General features: G+C 42.1%; 1 protein-coding gene across 1 annotated transcript in view; it reads left to right on the top strand.

Moving 5' to 3' along the window:
* LOC114596996 (broad substrate specificity ATP-binding cassette transporter ABCG2-like) overlaps window positions 1–5,367 on the top strand; it is a 35,353-nt gene extending 29,986 nt beyond the window's left edge. Inside the window, exons 13-16 of the mRNA XM_077930692.1 lie at window positions 506–660; window positions 1,206–1,295; window positions 3,541–3,644; window positions 4,777–5,367. Of these exons, the coding sequence (XP_077786818.1) occupies window positions 506–660; window positions 1,206–1,295; window positions 3,541–3,644; window positions 4,777–4,924 (497 nt within the window). The 3' untranslated portion in view covers window positions 4,925–5,367. The remainder of the gene's footprint in view (window positions 1–505; window positions 661–1,205; window positions 1,296–3,540; window positions 3,645–4,776) is intronic.
* Window positions 5,368–14,485: the final 9,118 nt, after the last annotated feature.

Genomic DNA, 14,485 nt, shown 5'->3' on the forward strand with positions numbered 1-14,485 from the left:
TGACCATTAGGTCCAGTCGTGACCGACTCTGGGGTTGCGGCACTCATCTCGCTTTATTGGCCGAGGGAGCCGGCGTACAGCTTCCGGGTCATGTGGCCAGCATGACTAAGCCGCTTCTGGTGAACCAGAGCAGTGCACGGAAATGCTGTTTACCTTCCCACCGGAGCGTACCTATTTATCTACTTGCACTTTGAGGTGCTTTTGAACTGCTAGGTTGGCAGGAGCAGGGACCGAGCAATGGGTGCTCACCCCGTCGCCGGGATTCGAACCGCCGATCTTCTGATCGGCAAGTCCGAGGCTCTGTGGTTTAACCCACAGCGCCACCCACATCCCACTGGCCGCTGTAGTAGCATACATTAATAAGTTTCTGTACAGTTTGGGTAGTTCTGTCCCTATAATTCCCAAAATGAAAGCTTCTGGGTTTGTTTGTTTTTAGAAATGTCCTTTCCAGTTTTCTACTTCGTGATTTGATTGTTCATTGCACCTATCCTCTTCCTGTTTTCAGGCTACCAGGCTGATGCGGGCCGATTCTTCTTCTTCATGCTGACTCTTGTGCTGTTGTGCTACACATCCACCTCAATGGCCCTCGCAATCTCCGCAGGGATGGATGTAGTAGCCATTGCCAACTTACTTATCACCATCTGCTTTGTCTTCATGCTGGTGAGTCTTGCATGTGTCATGCTGCAGGAATGGGTTTCCCAAACCCAAAACTGACTGTGCAGGTAGTTTGAAACTGCACCAAAATCCCTATTTTTCCTTAGCTAAAATGCTTTAACTTGAGCTCTTGAGCCAAAACCCAGCTGTATAAACAAGTGCTCAGAGCCCTCTCCTTTATCAGTTTGTGACAGCAAGGATGGCCTTGACTGTACCAGTAGAACAGGGAAGACACGTCTGTGCCTTATCTTATATCCTGACCACAAACACGCACAGACCTAGTCCGGGAACAGCGCCAGAGTGTGTTCCTGGAGTTGGTGACCTCTTGCTCCAATTAGATCAGCTCTACTACAACCATGGCTGCCTTTTTTGCAGTTCCATATTTTGGAAAGTTCAATCCCAAATCCTGACCTCCCGCAATCCCGCCGCAGTTCATGCAATAAAAGGAGTTGTTGCTGAATGGGCGGGAGTGTTACGATGGGTAGTTGCCTCGGGCCTAATTCTTTAAATAGTGAATTTATCTGCACTGTTTCTCTCTCTCCACATTCCAGATATTTTCTGGCTTACTGGTGAACCTTCCCACCGTCATGGGTTGGCTGAACTGGTTGAAATATTTCAGCATTCCCAGATACGGCCTCACGGTGAGTATGCTACAGTTAACATAGATCCTTGTGGTACATTTTATAATTTATGTGTTAAAATCAATAAAAATTATTTTTTTTAAAAAAGACAAAGTTGCACAGATTGACCATGGCTGTATTAAAATCAGCAAATATTCTGTTGATACATAGATTGGGGAGGACCCCTCTAAACCCTAGAAATTAATAAATGGTAAGATTTTGATTGGTTGGGATATTGATGGAAGTACAAGCTGCAGGACTGCGCCAGACAAGGAATCCTTGGGCTGGCTTCTGCAAACCAGCCTGGCTTGTCTTCTGTTAACATGACAAAAGGGGTTGATGGGGAGACAGATGTTGGCAAGGTGATGGGGTATGCGTTTGAAGTGACAGGAAGAGAGAGTTTTTAGCAGGGGGTTCTGGGAAGAAGAAGGAAGAAGAAAGACTGGGCTCCATCTTGGGCAGGCTGGCTGAAGGCTGGCTGGGTGTGCTGGTCCCGTGGGCTAACCAAGAGGCGAGGTCCGAGTCCAGTCCAAGGTCGAAGGTGCAGTATGGAGACAGTCCGTAAAGGTTGAAGCTGGATGCAGGGCAAGTAGTCGGGTGAGGTCAGGAGCTCTGGCAGGAGAGCAGGACAGGGTTCAGGCAGGAACTGACAACCAACAATGTTTCTCCCGCAACCTGGGACTGAGGCTGGCTGGCTTTTATCTGCCCCGAGGCACAGGGCGGCCCCAATCCTCAGGTGACTCACCTCTCCTGGCCTGGAGGCGAGCACTCCTCCTGCAGGAACTTAGTTCCCTCCGCCTCTCTGCCCTGAGCCTCTGCAGCTCAGGAGAAGCTGGAGGGTTACCGGACCCAGAGGCAACCTCAGCTTCCCCTGACGGGGCTGAGAGTGGAGCACCTGCAGGGAATGGGTCCTCCATCACCTCAGGAGCCAGAGCAGACTCAGCTGGTGCCTGCACCTGAGGATCCAGCACAGGTGAGGACCCTTCAGGCTCAAGCCCCAGCCCCGGCTCAGCTGGTTCTGGAGGTGGGGACTCCTGTGCAGGCTGGGATTCCTCAGGTTCAGCCTCTGAGTCCGAATCCCAGGCTATCACACTGGGAGAGATGCCTTAGATTCTAGGGATGCATGGCTACATTGGGCAGCTTCTATGCATCAGATGAGCCTCAAGTTAAATATCAGATGCACTTAAATATAAACAGTTGTTGAGAAAGCCACTCCTTCTCAAGCAGGATTTTCAGAAGAGAATCGCGATTGTTACGGCCCTTGATTAAAAGCGTGTTTTTCCCCACAAAATAAGGGCACGTCTGTTTTTAAAGCTGTTTCCAATGGAGCAACCTGAACAATAAATAAAATGTTGATACTTGTAAGCTGTGAAGTCATGAAACTCTGTGTAGGCATATTTGCTGTTGACAAAGTTGCACAGATTATGAAGTTAACGGACTATGCAGAACTAGATAAACTCACAGGAAGGATTCAAAACCAGAGGGACCAGAAATTCACGGAAGACTGGAGTAAATTTACTGTCTATTTGAAAAGTATTTGTGAAGATCAGACGGCGTTTGTAGGTTTGCAAGAAGTTTTGTGAGGAGTATTATTGGGAGTATTGCAAAAATGGAGAAGGGGAAGGATGATTTGTTAAGAGATGTAAAGGCAATATAAAGTTAAGAAATGCATAAGAAGTGGATAAAACGGTGGATCATCAGAGGTGCTGATGGAAGTCTAAAAAGATTGTATAAGTCAGTGTTTTTCAACCACTGTTCCGCTGCACACTAGTGTGCCGCGAGATGTTGCCTGGTGTGCCGTGGGAAAAATTGAAAAATTCGAAAGATTTTAAAATAAAGTATTTTATAATTTTTCATATTTCTGTTTACTTACTATTTCATAATAAAGTAATTATAAAATACTTTCTTTGTGTTTATTTTATTCCTATTCAAGAGAATTACTTTATATATAGTCAATATAGGCACAGAGTTAATTTTTTTAACATTTTCTAATGGTGGTGTGCCGCGTGATTTTTTTCATGAAACAAGTGTGCCTTTGCCCAAAAAAGGATGAAAAACACTGGTATAAGTGATAAGTTCTGTGGTACATTTTATAATTTATATGTTAAAACCAATAAAAATTATTTTTTAAAAAAAGACAAAGTTGCACAGATTGACCATGGCTGTATTAAAATCAGCAAATATTCTGTTGGTACAACAGGCTGGTTTGGAGATTCTCTTTTTGGTATTATTGTGGCTCTATTTTGCTCTCTGGCTTCCTACACAGGCCCTTGAAGTCAACGAGTTTAGAGACCTGCGATTCTGTGCAAACGCCACAGAACCCTTTCCATTGCAAAGCTGTCCCCCAAGTTCTCCTCAGACCAGAGAAATGTGAGTATCCCAGCTGGAGGTGGGTGGAGCACATACATTCTCTTCCAGAAGAATTACTATCCTCGTCAGTTTGAGGATATGCATGTCATGGTGTGTTCTTCACAATTCTGTTGAAAACTAGTCATTTATTTCCAGTAACGGAAGAACAGTCCCTCTCATCAAGGTCCCATATAAAGAACCCAGAAACCAAACTCACAAAGACTATTGATAAAGACTGTCTCCTGATTTAAAGAAAGAGTACCTGATTGAAACTGCAGCCCTATATTACTTACCAGGGAGTAAGATCCATTGTGTTGAACTGGACTTATTTTTGAGAAGACATTAAATTGTTTAAAACTCATAGGATTAATGGGTTGGCTAAACCTTTGGGTCAAAAGCCTTGGGTTTCTGGGAAATACTTATCCATATCTACCCCCTGGACTGTGCCCCACTCAAGAATTTCCCTCCTAAAGCCATTGTGTTCTTGTACAAAATATTTCAGTTCCCCTAAGCCACATCCTTGTGTGTTGATTACTACATTTTGGCTACAGAAGGCTCCTCAACATTCAACATGCGGGTGGCGAAGTGGTCTAAACCACAGAGCCTAGGACTTGCTGATCAGAAGGTCGGCGGTTCGAATCCCCGCAACGGGGTGAGCTCCCGTTGCTCAGTCCCTGCTCCTGCCAACCTAGCAGTTCGAAAGCACGTCAGAGTGCAAGTAGATAAATAGGTATCGCTCTGGCAGGAAGGTAAACGGCGTTTCTGTGCGCTGCTCTGGTTCGCCAGAAGCAGTTAATCTTAATACATAACAATACAGAACTGCAGCTAATCTTAATACATAACACCATGATTCTATGAATTCAATGAAAAAGGGTCTAACTCTTCTCCCGGTGCTCATTTCCCACAAATTATTTGCAGAGGGCATTGTCAGAGCTGCATAAAGGGGTAGGAAAATACCCAGTAAAAATGAAATGAAGAATGCAGCAAGAGTTGGCCTTTGGGGGAAATTGTGTGTATTCACAATGGCAACCTTGGATCAGCAAACATTTGTTTTCCGTGCTTGGGAATAGTGAAAGGGTTGTATTCCTAGCGCTGCAGCATTGCTTCAGTTAATGAATAACATTCTGAATGTGTGTACTATCCTTTTTGACAGGTGCTATGGCGAACAATACCTCTGCGGACAGGGAATAGAGGCTACCAACTGGGCAATGTGGGAGAACATTGTGGCTCTTAGCTGTATGACAGTCATCTTCCTCCTGATAGCATATGCCAAACTGCGGTTCATGAAGAAGTTCACCTAATGCGGAAAAGATGACCTACAAGACGGACATTTAAATCTTCCTAGGTCCAACCAGAAAAAGTCATTGTTTCAATTAACTGGGAGGACCATACTGCACTAACCACATTTTTTTACATTGCTGATATTTAATCTTTTTTGTAAAGGAAGCGATTTGTTTTAACTGATTCGGTTTTTTTATATGGAATTCTGTCATTCACTTTGACGTTGAGATTAACCTTGTATATTTCTCAGGAAATTTGTTTAGATCTGTAATTAGTTTTCTTTGGGGAAGGGGGAGCACTTTGTAAACTGAGTCTGGGGACTCAGCTGCAATGAAAACGTTTTAAGTGTGTGGTAAAGTGCATTATGCAAAGGTGACACTAGATGGCATCGTGAGCTATGGCAAAATCTGTATATTTTTCAAAATGTGTGGGTTTTTTAAAAGCATTTTCGCAGCGTTTTTTTTAATATGTTTCTAGATTCCACCTGGGTAAAAAGGGCAGCAGCGGTTAAATCTAAAGAATATATATGTTATAAATATAACATAAAGAATAAATATGTTAAGATATAAAGTCAAGGCAAATGAAAGAGGTTAAGGATTTGCTGAACTGATTATGTAAATGGGAATACAAAAATGGGAGGCGGGTGGAAGTCAAGGAAATTAGCAAACGAACCAAAAGATATAAAAATTGGATTTGTTTTTTTAATTTTTCTTTTTTTCTTTTTCTTTTTTTCTTTTTCTTTTAACTATGTGCTTTTATCTTTTTTTAGATTTTTGTATTACTGTATTCTTTGTTTATGTATTATTCTTTTTACTTTTCTTTGTAAATCTTTGTTTATTTTTTGCCTTTTGTAAAATCTTAATAAATATCTTATAAAAAATAATAAATCTAAAGAAAACAGAGGGCAAGGGGAAATCAATAAAGGAGGTGAACCTAAAACGGTGCTTAAGAAAATGTATGTTTTTATTTGAGAAAGCACTCCCGGTTGAAAGTCCTAGTGCGTTCCAAGCGTAAGCTAGCTGCCTTCCTCAGGAGCGCTATGGGAAGTGACCTCCCAAAAGGTGAAGGGCAAGATTCAAGCACCCAGATCTGCTCGTGGGAAGACTCCTGCTTGTGCAATGGGGCTTCCTCGCTCCCCTCATGCACCCCATCAATCTGCTTTGGAGGGTCAGGAGGAAACCCCCCACCCCTGCCCCAAACAGAACACAGACGGAGCAGAGGGAAGGCTGTTCCATCAGGCCAGCAGAAATCCCGTATTTTTCGCTCTATAAGACGCACCAGACCACAAGACGCGCCTAGTTTTTGGAGGAGGAAAACAAGAAAAACAATATTCTGAATCCCAGAAGCCAGAACAGCAAGAGGGATCGCTGCGCAGCGAAAGCAGCAATCCCTCTTTCTGTTCTGGCTTCTGGGATAGCTGCGCAGCCTGCATTCACTCCATAAGACGCACACACATTTCCCCTTACTTTTAAGGAGGGGAAAAGTGAGTCTTATAGAGCAAAAAAGACGGTACTTATGCTGACAGAATGATCTCCTTAGCGCTGTGCTGAATTCCCCCTAAATAAACTTATCGTTCAAAAATTATTGTACGTCCAACTGGCAAGTGGATAGCTGGAAGTAACTTTTATCTGTTCTTGAGCTATCCCTTTTTCTTCTCTTTATCTTTTTCTTCTATGATTATTTCCTTTAATATTCTCTCTTACTGTATTATGGTAAGATTGGAGGCAGGTGAAGATATTGCAGAGTAGGTGAAAGACGCTGTGTGCTAGGCAGGGAAAGGAGGAGGTCGGCTTGCGAAAGAAAGAGATGGGAGGGTGCATCCTTCTCCGTACGGGATAAAAGTTAGGATATATCGTTGAGAGAGGATTCTTCCACAGTGGTACCTTGGTTCTCAAATGCCTTGGTACTTGAACAACTTGGAAGTAAGTGTTCAGGTTTGCAAATTTTTATTGGAAGCTGAACATGCTCCATTTTGAGTGTTACACTTCCGATTTGAGTGTGACGCTGAGGTCTGTCTGTTTTTGCTATTTATTTTGCGTTTTTGTGGCTTTTTCATTTTGTTTTGGTGACTGTGTGGAACCCAGTTCAGCTACTGATTGATTGATTGATTGATTGATTGTGGGACTGCAGTACATTGTTTATTGCTTTCATTTTATGGATCAATGGTCTTGTTAGATAGTAAAATTAATGTTAAATGGCTGTTTTAGGGGTTGTTTTTAAAAGTCTAGAACAGATTAATCCGTTTTGCATTACTTTCTATGGGAAAACGTGTCTTGGTTTTGGAATGCTTTGGTTTTGGAATGGACTTCTGGAACAGATTAAGTTTGAGAACCAAGGTACCACTGTAGTTCTTTTCTCTTTCTTTCTTTCTTTCTTTCTTTCTCTCTCTCTTTTAATTATTCTTTATTTAGATTGGTTTTTTTATTTTTACTGTATTGTGAAAAATAAAATTTTATTTTAAAAAAAGAAATGTATCATTCAGTGAATAAATTGGGGACTATATTGTCTCAGAGGCCCTAAACTTGAGGCCCTAAACTACTGAAGGTAATGGGGCACTTTATATGTCCAGCTGTCCTTTGTCAACAACAAATTGTCGCTGTTTTGTGTGTTGAATATATGCTATATGGTAATTTATGGGCCTAATAGGTATCTAAAGCCATTTGCACATGCAGAATATAGGCACCCTATATAGAGAAATGAGCAAACCAGTGATATTTTAGGGAGCAGGCTAGCAGGCAGGGCCCATTACCTACACAACACAAAACACTGTTGCTGAATGTAGGTTTTATTTTAATTGTTTTTTTATCTTATATTTTGGAAATGTACATCCAGGTTTTTTTTCCTTTAAATTCCCCCCCCCCCCCAGAGAGTGGAGCCCTAAGTTATAGCTTGTTTAGCTTATACGTAAATCCGGCGCTGCTAGCACCCACTATAATTCCACAGAACAATGGAAATTCTTAATGGCTCCAGTTGTACTGGGTTACATTTCTGCAAGCTGGCAACCCCAAACCACCCAGCACCTAGGAATTCTCACCCCCCCCCCCTTTCTAAATAACTTTGCCAGCCGAATCTCACAGCTGCCTTCCTGACACCAGTGTTGCCGTAGCTTTCCTGGATTGGCTCCCCTGCAGCCCAAACCAGGTAAGCTACGGTAATACTAGTGTTGGAAGGACTGCTCCACCAAACCACACCAGCCACTTGTGCCAGAGATGGGTTAGGAAAAGACTCCTGTAAAAAATCCTGGAGAAGCTGTGATAGGAATTTTGAGGTCTTAGATATATGGTAATGTTCATAACTGCACGTACATAGATCAGCACAGGAAGACCGACCTGAAGCCATTTTGATTCCTAAACTGAGCAAATGTTTCTCTGCAAGGTCAAAGTGGGAAAGCCTCCCCATTGTCTTTTCCTTCACAAATCCTGTCTTAAGGTATGTCTGTGTTTGAATAAGGTGTGAGCCTGTGACCTGACCCAGGAACTAAGTATTTATCACTACAAAAGAATGGCCGGGCTCCCCAGGCAATCCAATCAAGTAACCTGCCAGACAGGAGATAAACAACAACAGGAGAAAAACAACATTAAAATTTCTGTTTTAGACTGCCTTTTCTGTGATGTAGGTGTGATGTATCTGAGGGGTGGTCTTAGGTTACACCCCTTCTGTGATGTATGTATGATGTTTCTGGGGGTGGTCTTGATCTACAGGGGGGGCAATTTCAAAAGTCTTTATAAGGCCTTGCACACCATTTTTTTTTTTATTCCTCCTCCTCTCCTGCGGTTGAGGGGAGCACCCTGTTGCAATAGATCAATAAAGATCAAGCTTACTAGCTGCTTTGCTTCTCAGTATTCTCTGGTTGGCCTCTGTTATTCTCTCCTACCAATAGGGAACCTATGTAAGGACTCTATATGGGCTCTTGGATACCCCATAAGGGAAAAGGGCAATTTTGTTTACAACAAAGCCCTACCAGTCAGTGAGAGCAACACCAACCTAAACCAGCCAGTGATCTGACTCTCTGTAGGCCAGCTTCCCGTGTGCCTATTGACAAAGGCATTGGTGTCTGTGTGAGATAAGCCCAGGAGATCATTAACCTGTGTGTTTACTGAAGGCTTATCCACACTTAACCTTTCCTACACTCCTCCCAGACACCATCTCATGCCCTTCAAGATTTCTCTAATGAAAACAGAAACGTTCTACTCCATCCCCTCCAACATTTCTCCCATGGAAATAGGGACGTCCTAAGGGAAAACAGAGCATTCCGGGATCAAATCAGAAACTGAGATAGCTTCTGTAAATCCAGAATCGTCCCTGGTAAATAGGGACGCTTGGAGGGTCTAAAAGCTTCATATTCGAGCACCCTCCCACCCTCCCCGTTCCTAAGCTTTCCCCTCAAAAATTCACTCTTTAAAACTCATTTGGAGCAAATGTCAACACACGTAAAACCCAAATTGACATTTGCTCCAATTCAGCTTTAAAGAGCAGCTTTCTTTGGGGGAAGCTTGGGACAAAACAACAACAACAATGCTTGGACAGGGAGTGTTAAGGTGCAGATTTCTGTCTGGAAAGAGTGGGGCAAAATTTAAGTGTGGATAATCCCTTTATGCGTGTGGTTAATATAAGTTTACTTAACCCAAAGGTTAGGTTTTATTATTTAAAACACACAGGTGAGAGACAGTTGTCATAAAAAAACAACAACTGAGATATACTCAGAGTCCTGTAGTGATTTCATGCTCTTTATTGCAGCTTGTAAAACAGTGATTGAATTGCCCCCCAAACCTCAGGCTTTTATATACATTATTTACACAATGAGTCCTGTTTGATTGGCTGATTCTGCTTCCCTCCTGGAGCATGATTGGTCTTCTCCTGCAAACCAATCAGTTGTTGCATTCTATGATCCTACCAGCCTAATAGGCTGATTAACTTCCTCCTGGAGCCTGACTGGTCTTTTCCTGCCAGCCAATCAGTTGTTACATTCTAGGATCCTGACGGTGGTTAAGAAGGTGAAATATTTAGGGGTTCATATGACATCTAAGAATTTGAATTTATTTAAAGATAATTATGAGAAATGTTGGTCGGAAATTAAAAAGGATTTGGAAATATGGTCGAATTTGAAGCTTTCAATGTTAGGCCGAATTGCAGCTATAAAGATGAATGTATTGCCTAGAATGTTATTTTTGTTTCAAACATTGCAAATTCTTGACAAGATGGACTGTTTCAAGAGGTGGCAGAAGGATATTTCGAAATTTGTCTGGCAGGGCAAAAAGCCCAGAATAAAATTTAAGATATTAACGGATGCAAAGGAAAGAGGGGGATTTGCCCTGCCAGACTTAAAACTGTACTATGAATCAGCAGCGTTCTGCTGGATGAAAGAGTGGATGCTCCTCGAGAATACAGATATCTTGGATTTAGAAGGTTTTAATAACGTACTCGGTTGGCATGCATATCTATGGTATGATAAGGTTAAAGCGCATAAGGCCTTTAAAAACCATATTGTCAGAAAAGCATTGTATAATGTTTGGACTAGATATAAAGATCTGTTGGAAAATAAAACTCCAAGGTGGTTGTCACCTTTGGAGGCTAAAGCGGTGAAAAAACTTAATATGGAGGCCAGGTGGCCAAAGTATTGGGAAATTTTGGAACAAGAAGGGGATAAATTGAAATTACAGAGCCATGAGAAACTAAAAACAAAAGTACGAGATTGGCTCCATTATTATCAAATAATGGAGGTTTATAAACAAGACAGGAAAATTGGCTTCCAGGTGGAGAAATCAAAATTAGAAACAGAACTGCTAGAACCCAATGTTAAGAATATGTCAAGAATGTATAACTTATTGCTGAAATGGAATACACAAGATGAAACAGTTAAATCAGTTATGATTAAGTGGGCACAGGATATTGGTCATAATATTATGTTTGCTGACTGGGAATGGTTGTGGACCACCGGTATAAAATTTACGGCATGCAATGCCTTAAAGGAAAATATTATGAAAATGATTTATAGGTGGTACATGACCCCAGTCAAGCTAGCAAAAATATATCACTTGCCTGACAATAAGTGTTGGAAGTGTAAAGAAACTGAAGGTACTTTCTACCACCTTTGGTGGACGTGCCCGAAGATTAAGGCTTTCTGGGAAATGATATATAATGAAATAAAAAAGGTACTCAAATGTGACCTTTCTTAAGAAACCAGAGGCCTTTCTTTTGGGCATCGTTGGCCAATTGGTGTCGAGGAAAGACAGAACTTTTTTTATGTACGCTACTACAGCAGCAAGAATACTCATCGCAAAGTATTGGAAGACCCAAGATTTACCCACTCTGGAAGAATGGCAGATGAAAGTGATAGACTATATGACACTGGCTGAAATGACCGACAGAATCCGTGAACAGGGGAAAGAGACGGCGGAGGAGGATTGGAAGAAATTTAAAGCTTATCTCAAGAAATACTACAAATTGGATGAATGTTAAAATGTTGAGGTTTTTGTAAGAAAAGGAGATTACAGCGACAAAAGATTAAGTAAAAGAAAAGAACAATAAGAGATAAATTTGTTAAAATTAAATTTAGGGTTTGCTGAAACAAGTTTGGAAATTGGGATGTAGAAAGGGGAGGTTTGGGGAAGTCAGAGAAGTGAGGTCTATGAAAAAAAGGAGAGGAAATTATACATGTTTGTTTGTTTCTTTATTTGTTTGTATTGTCTATAAAAATGTTGTAAAACTAATAAAAAATATTTTAAAAAAAATACATTCTAGGATCCTACTTGCCTATTGTTATAGGATCCTAGCTTAGTACAGTGGTACCTCGGGTTACATACGTTTCAGGTTACAGACTCTGCTAACCCAGAAATAGTACCTCGGCTTAAGAACTTTGCTTCAGGATGAGAACAGAAATCGTGCTCTGGCGGTGCAGCAGCAGCAGCAGGAGGCGCCATTAGCTAAAGTGGTGCTTCAGGTTAAGAACAGCTTCAGGTTAAGAGGTACTGTACATAACAGCAACAGATTACCAAACCGGGTGTGCACCCTAGATGACATTATAGGTAAGTAGTTGCTTAGTTCAGAGAATCATAGAGATGGAAGGGACCCTGAGGTTTCCTCTAGTCCAGTGACGTCCAACTCCCAAGAGACTGCGATCTACTCCTGGGGGGCGGGGGGTTGGCAGTGATCAGGGGTGGGTGGCAGGGGGCAGACCAAAGTTGTTGATCTTTCTTTAGGGGAGCAGGTCTTTATAGGTTCAGCTAAAACTCCTGAAGTAGAAATCAAATCAAAGGCCCTCTCCTTGGTTGGAAGTGCAGTGTGAAAATCATTTTACTACCTGCCAAGTGAGGACAACATACAACAGCCTAAGTATCCTTGCAAGAGAACCTTATATAAAAACTAGCCCCAGGGCACAACATTGCTCAGGAAGACAAACTCGCACGCTATTCTACGTAAGGACCTCCCATAATACCTTACATTAATATGGGTTATGGTTTAAACCAAAAGAAAGGATGAAACAACTCATTCTAAAGCCGAGCAGTTCTCCTAAGGAATATATAACACCTATAACATAGTCTCCACTTGTTCTAGCATGCTGAGACACACGTGAGATGAATCTGAGGAATCTGAGCAACCATGCAGTAAGAGAGGACTAGAGGAAGCCTGAGAGACACATCCACAACCCGAACTGAGGATCATATTTAGCTCTGATAACGGAATGCAGTGTATTCCTGACTTTTATGGGACACCATTGCACAGCCAACTTTCACAAATCCAAACCATATGAGGTTCCTAGCGCCGTGCTGAAATCTTCAGTTACTCAAAGGTTTTCTTCCCTTCCAAATGAGCCTTCCATTTTTTCTACCTCGTTCTCAGGGGCACTCGAGAATATCCTCGATCATTTTCTGGTGCGTTTTCTTTCTTGTGAATTCGCGAACAACGATCAGAAATAATGTGGGATCCATTTTAAGCCACAGCACTAGCAGAATATCGCCATAGAAGATCGCTGAGAAAGAGGGGAGGCCGGAAGGATTTTAGAGAGCATGTAATATGAAACCCTACAGTCAACCTCTGGTTACAGGAGCTCAGGTAGCAATTAGGTTTCAAAGGACGAAACCAGGCTTCTCCAACCTTGGCCCTCCAGATGTTTTTGGTCTACAACTCCCATGATCCCTAGCTAGCAGGAGCAGTGGTCAGGGATGATGGGAATTGTAATCTCAAAACATCTGGAGGGCCGAGCTTGAGGAAGCCTGGACTAAACAGACCATTTGTCTATCTGTATTAGGTTCACTGAGAGATGTGCATAAAAGGAGCCTTCTGGGGCACATGGGAAATAGATACAGATGTGCATCTAGACACACATCTGCCATCATGATGCTCCTCCAACCTCCACTGAGCTGGCTGGCTGGAATTAAACACCCTCATCTGAGACCACTAGTCTCAGGACTAGGTATAGGCATATAGGGTTGGATCATAGTCTTCAAACCAACATTTAATTAATGTTGGATTGCGATCCAGGGTTCAATATTTTAGTGGGTTAAAAATTAAGTCTTTTTCCGATTGGTGGAACGTAAATAATCATATTCATTCCAGGGTTAAACCCACATGCACATTTGTGTTGCCGGTGTAAATATTCTTTCATTACGTTGTTGTGTTTCAAAACTCGGGAAAGTATCTATTGTTTCATAATGTGCAATGTTTGTCTATTGTTTTGACGTTGAAAAATATATATCGCCTTAAAGAATAAAGGCTGCTGAATATAATACATCTACACTGCTTATTTATTGGTGACGGCGAAGGAGAGGTTGACTTTGGGATAACAGACACAAATATAGGGCACTGGAAATAAGCAGTCAGTTTGGAAACAGACAGTAAACCAAAAGAGAGCCAACACACACACAAACTCCATCGCAGGCTGTAATCTAGTTAAATTTCTGCCACCATTCTCCCCTCATTCCAGAACTCATCTAAATGCAGACATGTTATAATCTATTATTGCATGCTGCTTTGCAAAGATGAGAGGTCAGGTCTGTGCTGTGAGGAGGGAACTACAGGGGAAGGTCAAACAGGGGAAGAGCGGGCAACTGTTGCAGGTATTTGTACTTAGTTGCTAAAGGATTGCGCAATGTGGCTAAAAAGGCTATTGGCGGGGGGGGGGGGGGAAGCCCCGTGCATCGTTTCTGACAGCCAAGTGGTCGCTGCTTGGCAATGCTGGTCTGCATGGCACATGTTTTTTAGTATGTGTTTGTGTGTGTGTGTGTGTGTGTGTGTGTGTGTGTGTGTGTGTATACACACACACATATAATATTTTTATATATATAAAGTTTTACATAACAAATTTAAATTCAAACATTAAACATCAGCATAATCATTTAGGATTCTCTGAATCCTTTGACTTCCCTCTGCCCTCCCTTCCGAACTTAAAAATGGAAAGTGTAATGCTGGTGGTCAACAAAAGAGGTTTAAAGACTGTCTCAAGGCAAATCTAAACACTGACAACTGGGAAACACTGGGCTGCGAGAGCTCCAGTTGGAGAACAGCCTTTACCAAAGGTGTCATGGGCTTTGAAGACACTCAAACTCAGGACGCAAGGGAGAAACGTGCCAAGAGGAAGGCAT

This window comes from Podarcis muralis, chromosome 6, assembly GCF_964188315.1.
Source record: "Podarcis muralis chromosome 6, rPodMur119.hap1.1, whole genome shotgun sequence".
In the NCBI taxonomy this organism is placed as follows: Eukaryota; Metazoa; Chordata; class Lepidosauria; order Squamata; family Lacertidae; genus Podarcis; species Podarcis muralis.